The 21503-nt window shown below is 46.9% G+C and overlaps 1 protein-coding gene across 2 annotated transcripts in view; it reads left to right on the forward strand.

Annotated features, from left to right (window-relative positions):
* Nucleotides 1–3759: 3759 nt before the first annotated feature.
* ZC3H12C (zinc finger CCCH-type containing 12C) overlaps nucleotides 3760–21503 on the forward strand; it is a 77366-nt gene continuing 59622 nt past the window's right edge. Inside the window, exon 1 of one of the 2 annotated variants that reach the window (XM_075546563.1) lies at nucleotides 3760–3901. In XM_075546563.1, coding sequence (XP_075402678.1) covers nucleotides 3878–3901 — 24 coding nt within the window. In that variant the 5' untranslated portion in view covers nucleotides 3760–3877. Of the gene's footprint in view, nucleotides 3902–15143; nucleotides 15219–21503 lie in introns of those variants that run through there. The other variant, XM_075546564.1, reaches the window with a different exon arrangement.

Raw genomic sequence — 21503 nt, forward strand, 5'->3', positions numbered from 1 at the left:
GTACAATTTGGTCCTACTTTTCCTCTCCAGTTTTTTCTTTTCTCCGTTTGCCTAGTGTCCTTGACCCTCAGTCTTACGCTGTCAGCTTCATTGATGGGGTCTTCTTGATCTTTTCCACCTATCAAAATACATGACCCTGCTTAAATCCCCCCATTCTTTTGAAATCCACCATCACCTATGTAAATCACCCCAACCACTACAACCTAAAACCATTCCTGTCCCCCCAACCCTCGGGACGGTCATTGCTGTGACACACGCTTGACATATAAAATCTCGCGTCTTCTTCGTTTTCTGTTGACCTTCATTTGCTCTTAACTCTGCAACTGCTAGTAAGCCAGGTTCAGGGAGAGTTCGTTTATCTTATTCACATGGGGCCTGATTCCAGACTAAGACTCATTGAGTTGTTCTGGGCTTTTCTCATCTTTAAACTGGACTTGTCCTTGTGGCTATTGTTGTTTGCTGTCAGGTGCGAGCGCTGTCGAGTCAATTTCTACTCGTGGTGACCCAATGGACGGACGACAGAACAAAGCTCCGTCCTGGAAATTGTTTGAGCCCGCTAATGTCACCGCTGTGTCCTCCTAGTTCTTGCAGAGGCTTCCTCTCGTTTCTGACCCAGGCATGAGGCCCTTCTCCAGGGCCTGGTCCCTTCTGATAACATATAAAAAGGGAAGAAAGAATATTCCCTCACAGTTTTGTGGATGTGACACAAGATAACACATCCATTATGCTTAGAAGAGTGCCCAGAGCATGCTTAGTAACCCAAACCCAAACCAAAGGTCCACAGTTTAAATGAAGCCGCTTTCTTCCAGAAACCCGGTGGTGCAGCTCTGTTAGACCACTGCTTAATCCCCTGCACCACCAGGATTCCATTGCTCTTGGTGAGTGTTCACTAAACATTACCTGTAACAAAGTGATAGGACCTCGTACAGTGAGTGCCCTGATCTATGCTCCATACAATGTGGAATGGGATTCAGTGGAATGAATGGTGGGAAGTAAGGGAAGGGGGCCCTACGAGCAGAGATGGAGAACTTCCTGGCCTGGAAAACCAGACCGCAGATGCTGGCACTTATTGCTGTCAGCCAGCCAGCCTCCCTTGAGTCTCTGCCACTCCCTAATACTGCTCAAGAGATTTCTGAAGACACGGCCTACTGTACAGGGGTGCTTTCCCAGTATACCTCTCCCTTCCTGGAAGTACAAACTGACCTGGCCAGAAAGAGCAGGCTGCCAGCTTTCCCAAGCGTCTTCATTATCTAGTGCTGCTGTGGCAGAAGTGCCACACGTAGGTGGCTTTAGCCGACAGGAATTTAGTATCTCACAGTTTAGGAGGCAGGAAGGCTGAATTCAGGGTGCTGGCTCTAGAAGGCGGCTTTGTCTCTCATCAGCTCAGGAGTAAGGGCCCTGTCTCCTCTAAGCATCTGCTGCTGGGCAGTCTTTGTGTGGCTTGGCATTTCTCTTTCCATGTCTCTGCTTGCCAGCTTGTATTTAATCGCTTTTATAGCTCAAGAGAGATTGACTCAAGATACACCTTACCCTAATCCTGCATCATTAACAGAGCAGAGACAACCCATTCCCGATGAGATTATAATTATAGGCATAGAGGTTAGGATTTACACAATTCAATTCCTAAAACTAGAGAGGCCTTAAAGGTGGAAGGAAAAAATGTCATCCAAAGAGCAGTCATATGCCCCAAGAGAAGTCTACCTCTCTGTTATTTTGCTAGCCCACAAGACAGACCTGTTGCTGTTGTTAGGTGGGCTCCAAACCCACAGCCACCCTGTGCAAAACAGAAGGACACGCCGCCTGGGCCCGCACCGTCCTCACAATGGTTCCTGTGCTTGAGAACATTGTTGCAGCCACTGTCAGTCCATCTTGTTTGGGGGCTTCCTCCTTGTGGCTGCCTCTCTGCTTTAAAACCAAGCCCGATGTCCTTCTCCAGGGACTGATCTCTCCTGACAACATGCCCAGAGGATGTAAGAGGAAGTCTCACCATCCTTGCCTCCAGGTTCATTTCAATCTTCTTCACCAGCACCACAGTTTAAACACATCGAGTCTCCTTAGGTCTTCCTTATTCCATGGCACATGCATACGAGGCGGTTATAAATAGCATGGGTCAGGTGAGGCCACAGTAACACCGCGTTCTCAAAGGAACACCCTGCGTTTCCATGCTCACGGGAACAGCACTGGGGACATCTGCTGTACACGACCTCTTTTGGGTAAAGAAAAGAGTGGCCCAAGGAAGTTAAAATAGGCCAAGGAAGACCTACTTTCCTTGCACAGGTTGTATCAGGGCGCCCATGGGTACCAGCCAGCAGGATGCTCTCAGCTGGGACCCCATCAGCAGCGGCTACTGACCAGAATGAGGCGGGGAGGCCTCTGCTGCTCAATTAAGTCCAACAAGCAGATTTTTTGATTGACAACAGTAAACTGGAGACTAAGACAGTTTGAGCCCCAAGAAATATCCACACTATCGACTCCCAAAACAAATCCAACAGATGCCCTGCAGAAAACAACTCAAGAGGGTCAAGAAATCCCTTTGTTAAAGGTAAACCCGTGCACTCAGAAAGCATGAACCCTGAACTCTGGTCCCGTGGTAGGAATAAGCGGTTCGGAAACAGATCTGGATTCTTCATATCCCAGCTGGCGATGTCAAATACCCTTTCTAGACTCGGTTTTCTACGAGCTAAAGGGGGTGCGAGGCGAGGGATTTCGGGGCATCCTTTGCAACAACGGTGGTGCCAGTGAAGACTGCCTAGTCCAAGGCACTAGGAGCAGAATTCCTGTAAAGTCCCAGTCTTTGTCACTACAGCACCCAAGACCAGCAGGGAGGTGCACCCCGGTGACGATGCCGCAGGCAGGTGAATAGGTTCGGGGCTGCTTCTGAGAGGTTGACCTCTACAGCTCCCCAAGTAAAAAGGCTCCTTGTTCTCCTGGGCGCCTTTTGCTCAGGAAGAGCTGGATTGATTGTGGGCTGAACTGCAATTTTGACACGCTTGCCAGTCCCAACAAGATTCGTTTCCTTGATGATAGAAGTTCTTCCCCGGCACGAGATCCCAACTTCATTTGTTTAAATGTCCCCTTATTGGTCTTGCTCATGCCGGGTGTGGTTTTGCCTCGTTACGGAATACTGACAATAAGCAAACGACCGCCGGTAGCCAGTCCTAAGGAGGCGGCCCTCTCCACGTCCCAGCCGGGGATGGTGGGCGCCTATGGACTGGGGGAGCACGGGGGTGCGGCGCGGAGCCTCCACCCCTCTCCTGTGCCCCTACCTGCTAGGGCTAGGAGGGAGTGGGGGGGGCGTGGAGACCCCAGGTTGCGCGGGATGGGGGTGGGGAGGAATGGGAGCGAGGGGAGGAGGCGCGGGAGCCTCGGGCCGCGCGCGCCGCTGGGTCGGGTCGGGCCCGCCCGGTTCCCGCAGCTCCCCTCACCCTCCTCCACGCCTCCCGGGTTTTCCCCTTGGCCCGGGGTTTCCTGTTTCAGTTCGCGGCCGTCTCCAGCAGCAGGTGCTGGTTTGCCAATCTCGGCTCCCGGCGGCGGCGGCGGCGGCGGCGGAGGAGGAGGAGGAGGAGGAAAAGGGAAGCTGGGAAGGGGAGGAGGCGGCGGCTGCGGCGGCTGCGGGCGGGCGGCGGCGGCGGCGAGGCAGCGGCCGGGGAGCCGGGATCGCGCTCGCCGGCGGAGGAGCGGCGCGGGCGGCCGGCCGAGCCGAGGCCCGGGGCGCGCCCGAGCCGGGGCCCCGCGGTGCGGCCGGGCGGGCGGGCGGGCGGGCGGCATGGGGGCGGCCCCCGCTCGCCCCGCACCGTAGCGGCGGCCCAGGGCGGAGGCGGGAGGCGGCGGCCGGCCGCAGGGCCCCGGCGCTGCCGGGCTTCCAGGGCATGTGGCCATGGCTGCGGACAAGAGGCTCCAAGTAGGTAGCGCAACAGATCGGCGCGCGCGGGCGGCGGGAGCGGGGCCCGCCGGGGAGGGGGCGCCGCGCGGGCCGGCGGAGCGACCGGTCGCCGCGGGCCCAGCCGCCCGCTCGCCGCGTCCGCGCGGGGTCGGCCAGGCCGGGTCGCGGCCCCCAGGTGGGTGGCTCGGGAAGGGGCCGGGGCGGGGGCGCTGGCGGCGGCGGGAGGGGCCCAGCGGGAGCGGGACCCCGGGCCGGCGGGGTGGGGTCGGGGGGCGCGGAGGGGCCTCCAGGGCGAGCTCCAGGCCCCGGGCACGGCGGGCGCCCGAGGTCCCCAGCGCCGCGCTCTGGGCCCTGCGCCGCGGCCCCGGGCGGAGCCCAGCGGAAAGCCCGACTCATCCTCCCCGCGGGCAGCGCCGGCCCCGCCGCGATTGCGGGCGAGGGGAGCCCGGGCTCCTCGGCCCCGCGGCCTAGGGCACGGGTCCCGGCCCGCCCGCGGGGACACGGCGGCCGGCCAATGGAGGCGGGTTCGAGCGCCCCAGGTGGAAACGGACCAAGCGCGCGGCTCTCTCGCCTCGTTCCCTGGCGCGCTGAGGATGGGGCGAAGCATCCTCCAACATCTCGGATGCAGCTCCAGCCAGGTTCCGTGATTATTCATCCCTCCGTTCCAACCGCCTCCCCCACCCCCAGGCCAGTCCTAAGGAGATACCTCAAGTCTCAGGCTCGATTCCCCAGTGCACAGGCACACTGCGCTCTTTGGGGGACGGCTAGTTCACGTCCTCCACCTCCCTCTACAAAGATGCTAGACATACAACTCCGAGAAAACGATCCCCCGCGTTTATTCTCCAAAGGGGCTCTTGCTTGACCCTTTCAAGTCCTGAAAAACAGCCTTCGCATCCAAGGGCAGGCTGCTCTGTGTTGCTTGCATTTGGGCATCCTGCGTTGACAGTCCCAGTGTGTGTTCCTGGGTATTGAGATAAAGAGATGAAACACTAATCCCGATTTAAGGAAAGTTTTCCTATTGGTTGGGAGACTGTGTTGGAGTATCTCTAGCCCCGTCCGCATCTTGATTCGCATGTTTCTAATTCACTTGGAAGAAATGCAGAGATAAGAATGTGGGGCCAAGTACAGGCTATTCAGGAGCCTTGGGAGCGCAGCCGTTAAGATCTGGGATACCAAAAGGTGGCAGTTCGAACCCACCAGGAGTTCTGGGGGAGAAAGATGTGGCAGGCTGCTTCCTAAAGACTTAGGGCCTTGGGACCACAATGGCTTAATGCCTTGCCCTATAGGGTCGCTAGGAGGATGGCCGTGGGTTTGGTTATGGTTTGATGGCAGGTTTAGAAAGAGGAGAACTTGCTACGGATATTTTCGTCTTTTGCATTTTTAAACCCCCAATGCCATGTTATGAATGAAAACATTTTAAATGCCTCAATTATATTCTTTTGGACTTTCCAAGAACCACAAGTCAGGGGATAGAGTATATTTTGGATTTTGTTGTTGTTTTTTCATCTTAAACCAAGGAGTGAGGATCATGGATTCAATCTCTTTTGTATATAATTACTTTTAGCACAACTGTCTCAGTTCCGTGTTCTTTGATATTAGAATATAGAGACTGCTTCCAGAAAGATTTGTGCCATTATCTTGCTGGAACATCTGCGTAGGAAGATGTTATGGACACGCGCCCTCTAGTCACATGTTTTCTTCCAAATTGTAATTTTTAAGAAGCTGAATCTGACCACTTGAAGCAGCGGCTCTCAACCTGTGGGTCTCAACCCCTTTGGGGGTCGAACGACCCTTTCACAGGGGTCGCCCGGTTCATAACAGTAGCAAAATTAGAGTTATGAAGTAGCAAAGAAAATAATTTTAGGGTTGGGGATCACCACAACATGAGGAACTGTGTTAAAGGGTTGTGGCATTAGGATGGTTGAGAACCACTTGAAGGAACAGTAAAATCCTCAGAATAGTCAAATAACTGCATTGTCTGTAATTCAAAATGTTTCATTGTGTCTTCTTCCTTAAAGCTGGGTTTTACTTTCCAAGTAAGTGAGGATCCCCTCTGGTAGATGATGATCTTCCAGATGGCCTTCGATCATATAAATGTTCAGAGTACCTGAACATTATAACCAAAGTAAAATGAACCTCTAAGCAAAACGGCAACAACAACACACACACACACACACACGTCGGTTTTTTTAACCCGAACTTAATAGTGGAACTCGAGTGGGACTTTGCATGTAAATTGGACTGTGTTGAAGGCCTGGAAACTGAAACTTGGAAGGTTTGCGTACCGATAGTGGTTTTTATTAGTCACAGCCTTTGACGCTGTTTTAGATTTTCTGGACCAATAAAACCCCTATCTTAGATGTCTGGCTTCTCCAAAGCTGTGTCCCCGTGAGTTGTCTGTCAAATGGGGCACCTAGCAACTGATAGAAAACTAAAGCTCAAAGCATTTTCCTCATCCTACAACTCGTGTATCGTTCCTTGATTCTAGCAGAGCACAGTGGGTCACAAGATTTTTATTCCTCGAGTGATTATAAACATGTGGCTATATCAATTTATATGAGGCCTAGTGGTGTTGTGAGTTACTCATTGTCTACTAACTACAAGGTCAGCAGTTCAAAACCACCAACTGCGCCTCGGGAGAAAGATGAGGCTTTCTACTCCTATAAAGGTTATAGTCTCGGAAACACACAGGGATCCTACTGCCCTGTAGAGTCTCAGTGAGTTTTAATAAACTCAATGGCACTGAGTTTGAGTTTATATCATTTTGTACCCTCTTAGGGTTTAAGCACATAAATTCAGTAGGATTCTTTCATTTTTGATTTGGTACACTGCAGTTTATGTTGTTGATACTGTTTTTAAGAAATTGACACATAAGATGTGAACTAGAACCTCCCCCCTCCCGGGAGTCTTGTATCATTTAGGTGTTTGGAATGTAGAAATAGACTAATCTGCGGTTCATGCTCATTCGTCGCACGCCGGTGTTCTTCAATCATGTCAGCAAACGACTGTCAGTTGTCATTCATTGGATGCGGAAGGTCAGAGGCCCCGTGTGTTTAGAGTTGAACTGCGTGTTAGGGTTTCCTGGGAGCCCTGGTGGTGCTATGGGATAAGCAAGGGGCTGCTAACTGCACAGCCAGTGGTTCAAGCCCCCCAGCTCTTCCTGGGGAGAAAGAAGAGGCTATGTCTGCGCCTGTGAAGACTAACAGTCTCGGACCCCAATGTTGGCTCGCTATGAGTTGCAGTCAGGGGACTGGGTTTGGTTTAGGTTGATTATTAATAGCAGCAGATGGCCTGGCCTTTTCTTCCACAGTACCTACTGGGTGGCTTAGAATCACCACCCTTTAGGTTAGCTGCTGCTGCTGCTGCTAGATGCTCTGGAGCTGATGTTCCACTCACCCAGACCCAGAATACCCAAGCCCTCTGCTGTCTGTCTATTCTTGCAGCAGCCCTGTAGGAGAGGGCCTGTCCCTTTAAGGAAGCAGGCTGCCTCGTGAGCAGCTGGTGGATCGGAACCATTGACCTTTTAGTTAGCCGGCCCACACCCACTGCACCACCAGGGCTGGCTGCAGAGTCTTGAGCAGCAAAGAATTAATTAGTATCCATCTGAGTGCTGTAACCTCTCCGAGGGGATCCTGAACAGATAGAATATAAGGTAGGGTGGAATGTACTCAGTGCTGTGAGAAACAGAGGGGATTCAGTTACATTCAAGGAAGGCCACAAATGCCAGGGTGAGGGTGTGGCCGGGTTCCCCAGGAGTTCTGTAAGCCAAGGGATCCCTGGGGGTAACCCTTTGGTTAACATGCTCAACTGGCTGAAGGTTCCAGTAGCACCAGAGACACCTTGGTGAGGGTGGGGTGGGGGAAAGGAGAGGAAACCTGATGATCTACTTTGGGGGTTGGGAGGGAAATCACCTATTGACAACTCTGTGGCGCACACTGTTATGCTCTGATGCCTATGGGGTCGCCACCCAGTGAAATGGCCTTGCTTGTGGCTGGTTTGGGTTTACTGTGACTCGGAGTCCTCGCAGGAAAGCGAGCAGTGAGTGGTCGGCCCAGTGCGCCTAGAGCCTGTGGAGGTAGTGGGATTAGGAGAGATTATAATGGCCAGGATCGTCTGGGGAAGGGAAGTTAATTTTAATGAGAAATAATTGAATATATTAGATGGCCAGTGAATAAAAAAATAATTATGAAATCAGGGTTCTAAATTTACACATAAAATACTGAGATTCTGGGGTTCAGTCTCAAATCTACCAAATATTCTAACAAGGCTGCCAGTGTTGTAAGTGCTGCTGAGCCCCCTGCGAAGGCCTGGGGCTTCTCTGAAGATGACAGTGAAGCTAGCCGACGGGCGGTTCTGGAAGAGACACGGAGTCAAAGCCAACTTGAGGGCCAATAACAGCAACCTGCCTCCTCGTGGCCTTGCAGCGTCAGCTCTCGTGCCTTTGGAAAGCAAAAATGGTGAGATGTACCAACGAGCCTGCCGCAATGATTGAACAACTGCTGTTCAGGGAAATGATGAATGATTGACAATTATTTCTTTAAATCTTATTTCATCCCAAAATACATCTCTAATTTCTTGGTCTTATTGGATTGGAAAGAGTGGGGGGGCGGGTGTGAGGGAGGAACCGCAGGATTTTTTTATGTGCAAATTAAATGAGGCAGCCATCTGAAAAGTATATGTTGCCAGGCGTACTTTTTGGGTTCGGAAAAGATAAAGGATTGGCGTTCACATCTGTGAAGTGGAGGCTTCACTTCTCAAACTGTGCTTTGTACGAGCAAGGTGGTACAATGGCTCCTAAGCCAAAGGCAGGTGAGTCGAACCCATGGGGTGGCTGGGTGAGAGCAATGGCCTCGTGACCTGCATCTGCCAGGATGCCCGCCTAGGGGACCCTAAGGGCAGCTCTGCTCTGCCCTATAGGGTTGATGAACCAGAGTGGACGTAAAGCACACAACACCAACATCCTCACTTTGGCTTTTATAGCTCACATACTAATTTAAAATCCAGCTACTCTGAGTCAGTTTGCATGTGCCCCCCCGCCCACACCCCCATCTGTCAGAATAGAACTGTGTTCCGCTGCGTTCTCAATGGCTGCACTTTTCCGAAGCATTGTGCCGGCCCTTCTGCAGTGCTTTGGGATGGGCTCAAACCTGTAACTTAGCCACTAGCAGCGAAGCACATTAGCCAGGTTCCCTTCCCCGGGGCTCTCCCATCATACTAGATAGCACGTCTTGAGCACTGAGGAACCAAGCACCATGCTAAGCCCACTTGCGACATGGCTCATCTCACGTAACCCTTTCACATCCCTATCCATTGCACTTGATTATCCTTACTGTCTCCACAAGGCAGCTGTGACTCAGGGAATTTAAGTAACTTGCCCAAAGCCATACTGCTAGTGATTTGCCAAAGGGGATTTGAATGCCGCCGGTCTGACTTGACAGTCCAGTCCGTAAGCACTGTGCAGCTCCATCGCCCTAGGGCCTATTTTTGGCATATTCTCTAGATGTCTTGAGACACGTGTTCGTGTGCTGGCAAACAGCATTTGAGACTTTTGAAAAATGCACAGTGATCGGTTTTATGGGTCTGGAAGGTAAGGGAACTGCATACCCCACTCTCTCTGTGAGGTGATACAGAACATCTGGTTGTGGCCAGATTGGTCGAAGGTAAAGACTGACTAATTTCAGCATGCTGTTTACATCTAGTTAGAAGACACATCAACACAGTTTCTGCCCGGTGCGGCAAATGTTTTAACAGCAAGGTACTTCACTTTTTAGTGAAAACCTCATTTTTTTTCATTGATATTTCCCCCCCACAACTCTTATCTTTGATTATAGAAATGGAATATATTTATTGTGGACAGCTTAGAAAACAGAAAAGTACACAAAATTGTGAAAACACAGGCTGATAACTAAATTATGGTGAATCTTTGAGTAATGTTTTGACATTGGCTTCCTTTGCTTTCTTAAGGTGAAAGAGAATTGTGCCCCATAAATTACTGTCTGAACGGCAGTATGTTACAATACTGGCCACCGGTCTTGTGCCCTGTACAGTAGCTTAGAGCAAAGCTCATAAGCAGAAATCTGGCTATTCAGAGCCTTCTTCCTGTAAGATAATGATCAAATCCCAAAGGGTAAATTGGGAATATGTAGCAGGAGCACTGGTGGCTTAGTGGTTATGATTTGGTTTGCTAATCTCAAGATGAGTAGTTCGAAACCACCAACTGGCCCCTCAGAAGGAAGATGAGACTCTATTTCCATAAAGAATTACAATCTTGGAAACCCACAGGGGCAGGTCTTCCCTGGCCTGTAGGGTCATTGGGAGTGAGAATCGACTCCATGTCTGTGAGTTTGGTTTTATGAGCAGGGCCCAGTATCTACCTTCTTGCCTAGAACATCCCTTTCCTGACCACCTTACCCTTTGCCTGATGCGCACCTCAGTGTTCAGGGTTCAGCTTAGATATCATTTGGTCTATTCCGTTATGGCTTAAGATGGATAATAGTAAGTAACATGGATTGAGCACAAATTGTTCTGAGTGCATTTCCAGTTTTGATTCATTTGATCCGTACTGCTTCCCTATGAAACATGTGGATGTCTGGGTTCCCAGGAAACGGAACCACGGTGTGGTTTAATAACTCGCTCAATGTCTCTGGGAAAAATGGCAGTGCCAGGGTTCAAACTTAGGCTCGAGTCCCTGTCCTTAACCACCGTCTTAGCATCTCTCTAACTTGAGATGCGCTAATAGATGTGCTTGTTGTGAGGGTAAAACGAGTTAGTGTAATTATCTTTCTCCGGTGTTGCTTTTATAAAGGTAGATCTTTTTCCTGAACCAATGGAGACACACTGCTTGTAGCGGTTTGCAGCCTTTCCTGCCCCAATTTTGCTACACTGAGAATTTTCTCGTGACATTAAAAAGATGCCAAACCAAAATAATAATAATGAATTTTTTAAAAGATCACTTTATTGGGAACTCTTACAGGTCTTACAAGAGTTCCTGCATCAGTGGTATCAAGCATATCTGTACATCTGTTGCCATCATCTTTTTCTAAGTTGTCAAACCTTTTCTTCCTAAGAGCGTGTTGTTTCATTTAGTCATTTTCATATTTGAAATTTATTTTCCTTCTGATGTTTTGATGTCCTAATGCTTCAGGTGATGGAACTTGGTTTAAAAATAAAACCAAAAAAAATCCCTTCTGCATCTGCATCTTTAGTATGGACTCATAGATGTTTTGAGCAAGGATAAAAGGCTTTAAGGATTTTAATGACTATAAAGAACTTTCTAGAAAAGTTGTACAGCTGTGGATACTGAGAAGCAAAGAGAGAATGCTGGTCTTTTCGCCATGTTTAGGATACACCACTAAATACTAACTTTTAAAATCATTTACAATTTATGAGATGAGTGCTCATGTTTTTACTTTTTTTTTTTTTTTTTTCAAAAAAGCCGTAGAACCTCCTTGCTCTGATGTAACTTCTGGAAAGCTCTTGTCATCCCGACACCTTTTTATTCCTGCAGTTACACTTTAGGAGTCCTGTTGGGGCGGTGGCTACTAACTGGAAAGTTGGTAGGTGGAAACCACCAGCCTCCGCCCCCCCCCCCCCCAAGGGTTGCCTCCCTCCATAAGGGGTTCCCTGCCTTAAGGGGTGTGTGAGTCAGAATCAACTCGACGACAGTGGGTTTGGGAATTAGAGTTACATTTTATACCATCTGTGCTTAGATTTTTTAAATAAGGATTTATCACAAGCATTGCCTAATACATCTGCCCCAGACAAAAATTACTTACTCCCGTGTGTTTCCAAATAAGGCCGATCCTTCCATACAGTGTGTGCATTAAAGGAAGGCTAACTATTCTTCAGTTCTGCTTTCTCTGTCTCTGCTGTTAATCTGTGAACGGGGAAAATCTGACCTACTTCATAGAGCACGGAGAGCCCTACATGGATTACAGCAGAGCCCTGTGCTTTTTGGTTTTTGGTCTCGTTAGTGGTCCATCGGCTCCTCGGGACAAGGGTCCTGTGGTCTACAGATCCTGGTGCAGAGGAGAGGTTTCAGAAGAAGCCCCGGTGGAGCAGTGAATACATGGTCAACTGCTCAAGGGAAGGTTGGTGGTTTGAACCCACGTCGGGGCTCAGCTTCTGGAAAGATGGCAGGCAAGAAAACCCTGCGGACATTTCTGCTCTGTCACGAGGGATCCCAATGAGTCAGAATCAACTCGTCAGCAACTAAGAACAGAACGTGGTTTCATAAGCACAGCGTTATCGTCCAAGGCCATCCACTGGTAGCTAACTTCCTATGTTGGGGAAGATGGGCAGAAGCTAGTAGGTTGGATAGGCCAGGGCCCCACCAACCTTTGAGATGGAAGAGCCAGGCCTGGCTCCTCACAACAATTTAAAAACTGCTCGACAGCCACCAGTACACTTCTTCAAACGGATGAAATCACCATTATCTGAACAACATCCTTAGAAATTTTCGTTTTTTTACTTAAGAGCTGCACTTAAGTCGTGAAAGAACCGCATAGGCCTTTGCGGGCCGTGGTTTTGCCGACCCCTGGGATAGGTGATGGTCACGTAATCAGTGCAGCCTGACTACACAGTTCGTCGCCAAGCATTTAAAAATTAGTGGTAGGTGATTTTTTTTTTGGAGAGCCCTGCATATTTACTTGCTAGTATTATTAGATTCTTTTTACACCAGTGAGTAGGGAAAAAAGATAAAGTGAGATTTCTAAAAAGTTAGTGGTGAAAGTCTTTTAAAAAGAAGCATTTGAATTTTAACTTTTTAAGGGAAACTGTGTGTGTGTGTGTGTGTGTGTGTGTGTGTTGAAAGAAGCATAACCGTTTATTTAAGAGTCAGCGGAAAGAGCCAAATGTGTTGAGGAGGAGTGAGAACAACGCACCCGGTGACGCCCTTTCAGTAACTGATGCAAAGTGCAGCATAAGTCCAATGGGGCCCCTGGAAGAAGGTGCCACTCTGTCCCTGGCCCACACGGGGGACAGGCTGCTTGGACCAAGAGCCGGCAAACTTTTGAGACCAGAGAGCCAATCCTTTAAAAAGTATTCCAGAGCCATGTGTACACTTGTGTAAACAAATGAAACAGCCACGATCTGAATAACATCCTTGACATTTTATAAATGAAACGATATTCACTTTATTTCCATTGGCAATTTTATTTCAGAGCCACGTGTACTTCCTGAAAGAGCCATGGCTTCGAGCCTCTGTTTGCCCACCCCCGCCCTCAGCAAAAGGGCATTTACTACAAAACACAGCCCTACAATCCAACAGGGTATTTGCTACAATCCACAGCCCTACAATGCACAACAGGGTATTTGCAACAATCCAGTCTTCTCTAAGGAAGAAGGACAGTACTGTAGCCACAGTAACAACAACAAAATCTTAGTCATTCACCCTTTCCAGTACCATGTGAGAGGGTGCTCTTGGGAAAGCAGCGTGGCTGGAGACTGAAATGCCGTATGTGAAGGACGTCCGGAGTGTTGTTGGAATGGCTTCACGTGGTCAGCAACACCATGTACTTTGAAGATGGCGTATGTGCAGGCTGGAAACGTCGGTGCATGCGCAGAGACCCGGAGAACATGATCTGAGAGAGGATTATGTGTCCACTGGGGACTCTGTTCCCACCGCCCTGTGAGGCAAAGGAGTCACTGCACCCCGGGGGTTCTTAGGCTGTGATCTTGGAGAAGAGCGGCCCGCCTTCTCTCTGCCCTGGTGAAGAAGCTGGTGGGTTCCAGCCTGTTGGCTAGCCACTGAGCCTCGGTGCCTGGGGCTGTGAGATGGCGGGATCTCACTCACTGCCCTTGAGTCACTTCTGATTCATAACAACACGGCAGGGCAGGATAGGACCACCCTTGTGGGTTTCTGAAACTGTAAACCGTTCTGGGATTAGAAAGCCTCCTCTTTCTCCTGTGGAGCAGCTGGTGGTACCGAACCTCCCGACCTTGTAGTTCAGCTCAGTGGGTAGTACTGAGAAAACAGGACACTGCTGAGCTCAGACTTCCTGACTTTGACCCTGGTGATGAGAACAAGGGATCAGCCACTGGAGCCCAAGCTGCAGTTGGTTGTCTCCTCCTCTCACTTCATGAGATGCCCAGTGTTCTTAGAACCATTTAGTACTTACTATACTCCTTTAAAGTTTGAAATTAAATTAACTGAGCTTCACCCTGGGCAAGCCACCCTGAAATAAGTGTATTTTGTTTTGATCTAAATGGAAAGCAGTGAAAAACATACAAATAAATGGTGTGCTTTGTTCTTGTTGTGAGGTGTGTTTGAATCAGTGTTGACTCCCAGAGACCCGATGTACAACAGAATGAAATACTGCCTGGCCCTGTGCCATCCTCGAGATCTGTGATTCAACCCACCGGCGCAGCGACAATGTCGGTCCGTATGACCGAGGCTCGTGCTTTCCTTTCTTTTTCTGCAAACTTTCTCTTTTATCAAGCACGGTGGCCTTCTCCAGGGACAAGTCCCTCCTGAGAGCATGCCCAAAGTACACGAGACAGAATCCCACCTCCCTTGCTCTGAAGGATCACGAGGGCTGTACTTCTTCCAAGACGGGTTTTCTGTTGGCCTTCTTGCAGCCCAGGCTACTTTTGTGTCTTTGCCACAGGGTCATTCAAAAGCTTCCGTGCCTCTTTGGTCCTCCGTACGCATTGTCTGTCTTTCGCAAGCATGTGATGGCATTGACCATGCTATGGTTTTGCGTCAAGCTCATCTTAGCTCTCGAAGTCATATATTTACTTTTTAATATTTTAATGTTATTTTGCAGCATATTTGTCCAACGCAATGCTTAGAAATGTTGCTTTTCTACCTTCAAGTAATATGAGTCCTATAATTTTCTTTTTTTAAGAGAATAATCACTAAGCCTTATCAGGCACTAACTTTCTCCCAGCCACAACTTTAAGCACTTGACCCCCTGCCATCGAGTCGATGCGGACTCACTGGTGACCCTCTAGGACAGTTTGGAGTGGCCCTTCTGAGTATCCGAGATTGTACCGGATTATGGGAGTAGAGTGCCATGTCATCACCGCATGCGCCATGTAATTACATTACCTAATTTAGGCGGCAGCCCTGCTGTTGAGCGGATGCCTGGAGATGGTAAGTAAGTCCATGGAGGTCATGGAGATCTCTGATTTAGCCCCAAGGGCACAGCAAGACGCTGCAGTTTCCGTTTTCCATTTGTGGGATGGGGAGCAGCAGTGCTTGATGTGTGTTGATTTTCTCTTTTCTCCTCAGGGTCACTAATCTCTTGCGAACTTTGCAACTTCCTACTGCCGATTTGCAGCACATACCCACGGTGGGCTGTGAAACCTGCTAGCCTTCTGTCTGCATTAAAAGGTGTTTATGTTTTCAGGGGCCCCTTTGTTTTTGTTGTTAAGTTGCTGTGGCATCTGGTCTAACACCTGGCAACCCCACGTGTGTCAGGGTACAGCTACGCTCCAAAGCCGTGTCAGTGGCTGGCTTCTCGGGAGTGATCTAGGCCTTTGTTCTGAGGCATCTCTAGATGGACTCCAGCTGGGCCCATGGCCCATAGGATGCTCAAAATAGCTGATGTTGAAGAACAGAAAGGTGGCAAGGTATGAAGAGAATAGGCGGGGCCTCTGAAATTGAATCCCACTGCCACGGCTTCAATTCTGACTCAGAGAGATCCTATCAGACAGGCGGGAACTACCTCTGAGTTTCTGAGACTCTAACCTTTTTTTTTTAATTAAAAAATTTTAAATTAATTAATTTATTTTAATCATTTTATTGGGAGCTCTTACAGATATTATAACAATCCATAATTCAGTTAGATCAGGCATAATTATACAACTGCTGCCACCATCATTTTCCAAACATTTTCTTTCTTCTTGAACTCTGAAAACAGCTTCCCTTTATCCCTTCCCTCCCCAGGAACCCCTATTATTATGTATTATTTTTATTCAGTTATTTATTATGGGTTTTTTTTTCAGTATCTTACACCATATAATGTAACTGTTTACCTACAGTTCTGTTATTCATTTCCCCCCAGTGGGGTCAGCATTAAAAGATGCTTCTGTTGTCAGGGCCCTTTCGTTTTTGTTTCTTTCAGGCATCATTGCTCTCGGTTCCGTGTCCCCTCTTCCCACCCCCTTTCCATACCCTCAGGGAATCATTACCTCCATTACTATTTCTGAAGGGTTTCATCTATCTTGGATTTCATGCATCGAATGACCTTAATTATACGAATAAACATACAAAGTTCTCACAAGATTAATGAGGTGAAACTAAGACCAGAGTAGTTAGGGAGGAAGTATTAAAGAACTAGAGGATATTTATGTGTTTCATCGGTGCTATACTGCCCCTGGATGGGGATTGCCCAGTGGATTATAACAGGGCCTGCTCTCTAGTTAACCAAGGGGTACTCATCTACTCGGGGTCAGGACCACCATTAGATTAGAACTTGTATGGTCTCTCTTTTTGCTTTCTTTGTCTCTTGGTGTCTATCTGTATAAGATAGGCAGGGTAAACAATTCCAAAGAGACAGCAATGGGACTGATGGTTGTTGCGGGGGGAAGAGGGGTGAGTCCATGGAGAGGAGAAGGGACAGGGGAGAACAAAGGATTTAAAATTGATGGTGAGGAGGGTGTAGTATTCTTGGTCGTGTTTGATCAGTGAAATGTATCCGAGAGGAATTACTGAGAGTTGAATGTTGGGTAAAGAATTACTGAGAGGTGAATGATGGGTAAACCTGGTATTGGGGCAGGAGGAAAGAAAATGAGAAAAGAATAAGAGAGTAAAAATTATATATAGGTATAAATATAATGTGTATATATGTAAATAGATAAAGACAGGTGTATTTATCTCTCTATATAATATGTATGTAAATACAATAAGGAAGCAGATGGACTTTGGGCTTCTGACCTCAGTACAAGAATAATGTGGCATTGTATGATACTCACCTCCCCAACACTATTGCTGAAGACAAAATGGGTGCATATTCTAATGTGGTAAAGAAAGCTAATGGTGCTTGGCTATCAAAAGATATACCGTGTGGGATCTTAAAGCCTTGAAGGTGAACAAGCGGCCGTCTAGCTGGGAAGCAACAAAGCCCACATGGAAGACGCACACCAGCCTGTGCGATCACGAGGTGTCGATGAGAAAAGGAATTCAGAAAAATTTTTAAAAGCAATCAAATTGAAATGAGGGGGTATAAACAAAATGGAGCCGCCAAACCCACCTGGAAGATCATTGGATAGTCTGTCACAAAAGGGCCACACGGAAGGCATGATATATCGAGAGATTATAACTTTATGGCCATAGAGAGCCCCATCTCCCTCCTGAGGAGCTGCTGTTGGTTTTAAACTGCCAGCCTTGCAGCTCAAAGCCCAGTGCACAGCACTAGGCCGCCTTTCAGACCTTGCAGTGTTTGCTGCTGTTAAGTATAACCTACTCGACGACTTCTAACTGTGGAATCATGTTTCCGCCACCGACTGGCTGTGACCTTAGGCAAGACCCCCGACTGCTCTTGGGCTTCTCATTCATCAAACAGAGCCTCCCTTCCAGAGTGCTGTTACTGATTCCGTCTACTCTGCCCTAGGGTCACTGTGAGTCCGAATCGACTCCTCGAGATTGGGTTTGACTAATTCAGGATAATGTGTGTAAAAGCACCTGGCACATAGAAGCCACGCAATAAAGGACTGTTTATTACTATGACTGGACTGGGCAGAGAAGTTGTTTTGTTTGCCTGCATACTCACTGGCTCTGAATTGTATCACGAGTACAGGTGGATCTTGTTGGTTGCTCTCAGCTGCATTGTGCTGCTCAGATATTGCATGTTTTCCAAATTTGTGGCCACCCTATATCAAACAAGTTGATTTGGTGCCATTTTTCCAATAGCACGAGCCCTCTGTCACATCTTGATAATCCCCCAATATCTCACACTTTCAGTTCTTTCTTTTTAACAGTTTTATTGGCACTTCATCCACAGGTCGAACAATTCAAGAATTTCAAACTTTCTCATAATGCTTTTTTACACTTACTAGACTGTCAAAACCAACGACCAAATCCCCTCTTGCCTAGTCTATGCCAACTGATAGTCACCCTGTCCCATAGAGTTGAATTGCTCCTCAGCAATTGCTGTGACTAAATTTTTATGGAAGCAGACAGCCTCATCTTTTCCCTGTAGAACAGATGGCGGGTCTGAACACGTGGTATTGTGGTTAGCAGTTTGATGCTTCACCTCCAGGATATTAGGAGGCTGCCTACCCACTGCCATTCCATGAATTTGGATTCCCACTCATCTGGGAGCAGACTGCCTCATTTTCCTCCTGCTGAGCAGATTGTGGGTTTGAACCTCTGGCCTGGCAACTTCCAGCCCAAAGCTTATCTGGCAGCACCACAAAGGCTCCTTTTAAATAAACAACCCATAGTATAGTGTAAGCGTAACTGTCATATGCGCTGGAGAACAAAAGTGTGACTTGCATATTACAGTGGTCCTGTAATTGAGTGGCCAGATGTAGAAGTTCTGTAAATCAACCCTACTTTTATAGCTTATAAGATGTCAATTTACATTGTAGGGTTGTCACAGTACTTTCAAATTCTATTCGTGTCTTTTGGGGTAAAGCTAAAATTAGTTTTTGTTCTTTGTTCTTAGTCATCTGTACTCATTTCCTATTCAAAATTATGTGGGCTTAATTTTATCCGTATTCCGGACGTGACTTAGTCTTGTTTCAGATCTTGACTTTTTATTTATAATTTATTTCCTACACTTACAAGGGATGTGTTTTCTATATAATTGGGCTATTCTCTCTCATTGTTGCCTTCTACTTTTTTTTTTTTTAATACTGTGTCGTCATTTTCTGTAGTAGCCCCACTGGGTTTGTGTTATTTCTTTTTAAATTTGGGATTTAATACCTACATCATATCATTCCAAATTTCAATCACATCATATAGAATGTACAATTGCTACCACATTCCATTTCTAAACATTCTTTTTCTACATGGACTCCATGACATCGTCATCCTCTTATCCCACCTCCACCCTTGTTCCTCCAAACCCCTTATTCTACTTGCTGCCCCACTAGGTTCATTGATCCTGGGTTTCACATGCCGAAAAACAGAAAAGCACATCACAGCTTCAGGAGGGTGACCTCCATTGACATAGCACCTCTGAAATGCACTCTTAATACGAGCAATGAAAAACCTTAGCAAACAAAACAAAAATACAGAAAATTTTGAGTTTGGGTTCTTGGGCATTAGGTAGTTCCTGGGATTTTGCTGAAGGTTGAAGTACTAGCACAAATCTAAAAGACTTAAAATGTGCAGTGATTGTGTTTCAGAGAAGTGAGTTATTATTCTGTTTTCACTATGTTAGAAAAGTATCTGAAAATGACTTAAAAATTGTGGGTATAAAGTATCTATCTTCAAATAAAATTATCAATACTCTGTAGAGGAAAAATAGTTTTAAATGGGAGAAATGTTTTCTAAACTGAATTTCTGTTTTTTTCTTTAAAATTAAATTCTAAGTCTAACATAACGTGTTCATGAAATCACATTTGTAAATTACAGAAAGAGGATGTAATAACAGTCATGTATAATTTTCACCTCAAGGTAACTTGAAATTTTGAGGTAATTGTTTTTGTTTTTAAAACATTTTTTAATCAACCTATAAACATCTTTTTTTAAGTGGATGCATACATAGTTGGGAGTTTTTGAGGGAAGAGTTGCTTTGTTTGGGTTTACTTTTGCATTCAGTATATTCTATGCGTTTTCCAGTGTTTTTAAATATCTGATCCGAATTCTACCTTGCAGGACTGGCTAGGGCAGAGGTTGTACAATGGTGCATATGGGAGCTGGAGGCACAGGGAATTCAGGGTGGACGATACCTTCAGGACCAGGGGTGTGAGGGGCGATACTGGGAGAGTAGAGGGTGAGTGGGTTGGAAAGGGGGAACTGATTAAAAGGATCCACATTTGACCTCCTCCCTGGGAGATGGATGGCAGAGAAGTGGGGGAAGGGAGACTCCGGATAGGGCAAGATATGACAAAATAACAATCTGTGGATTATCAAGGGCTCATGAGGGAGGGTGGAGCAGGGAGGGAGGGGGAAAAATAGAGGACCTGATGCAGAGGGCTTAAGTGGAGAGCAAATGCTTTGAGAGTGATTAGGGCAAAGAATGTACGGATGTGCTTTATACAATTGATGTATGTATATGTGTGGATTGTGATAAGAGTTGTATGAGCCCCTAATAAAATGTAAAAAAAGAAAATGATTAGGGCAAAGAATGTACAGATGTGCTTTATACAACTGATGTATGTATATGCATGGATTGTGATAAGAGTGTTTGAGCCCCTAATAAAATGTAAAAAAAAAAAAGAGTTACAGGCTTGGCCACTGACAGGGTCCGTTGTACTCTGTGCTGTGTGGTTGCCTTGAGTCAAAAACAAAAAACAAAAAAAATGTTATTTTTATTGGCTAAATGACATCCAGCATATTCAAATATTATAAGTTATCCAAGTTCCTACTTTTTCAGAAGCTTTTATTGTTATAAATAGGGTCTGTGTATAAATTGGTGAATTTTATTTTTTTGAGCAAATTCTTAAATGGGATCATGAAAATTGCCCTATGGGAAACTTGTGCCAGATGGTATTCTCACAAGAAATGCACGAGAGTCCATGCCCTGCTCTGATCACCTCCTCAGCCTGTCTGTCTCTTGGACAGACAGTGGGCATAACTGAGCTAAGACACTCATTCTGTAGAGCCGGAGAGACTGCATGTCATTCCTGCTCTGCTGTGGACTGTCTGTCTGTCTGTTTTTATCAATTTGTTTATCAGTTCCCTAAGCCTTTGATGCTTCATCTATAAAATCATGGTCATAGTACTCACAGTCATAGGACATTGTAGTTGTAGGGATTGATTAACCGATGGTGGTGCTGTCAGGTAAATGTCGGGCTACTAGTCACAAGGTCAGTGGTTCGAACCCACAGGCCACTGCCCAGGAGAAAGAAGAGGCTCTCTGCTCTGGTAATGCATTACTGCCTTGAAAGCACTATATAGCTTCACTACAAGTGATAATCAACACCCTAACAGTGGTTTGGCGGTTTGGCTTGTTAGCATTGAGAAAGGTTTCCCATTTGGTATGCACTATTCAACCTGATGGTGGTTAATGGTTGCTAACACTGATACCACCTACTTATGTGCATATGATCCTGGAAATATTGACCAGAGTTCAATGTGGGAAACTTGAAAATAGATGTAACATGTTATAGCAGGATTTCCTTCAGTTGCTGAACCTTTTAACTATTTTATAGATACATCTTCAGCGTTCATACAGCTGAAACAGACAGAATGACTAAGTGGGTTAAAAGTAACTGTTTAGTCTTACTGGATGGGTTTAAACTAATCAACTAAAAAATACTGTTTTTAACTTACTTAATCATTCTTTATTTCAGTGATGTGAACTTTGATACTTACTCTCTGTTCACTATTATCTAGAGTTCTATAAATGATACAGCCAGTACCCCCCATGAAACAAAACCCTTTATCTAAATGAAATCTTTGCACCGGGGAAGGTCTCTGGGACCGCCTGACCCAAGCATGATTGCAGAGCACTGAAAAATTCATATATATATACATATATATATATGTATATATATATGTATA

This window comes from Tenrec ecaudatus, chromosome 4 (assembly GCF_050624435.1).
Source record: "Tenrec ecaudatus isolate mTenEca1 chromosome 4, mTenEca1.hap1, whole genome shotgun sequence".
Classification (NCBI taxonomy): Eukaryota; Metazoa; Chordata; class Mammalia; order Afrosoricida; family Tenrecidae; genus Tenrec; species Tenrec ecaudatus.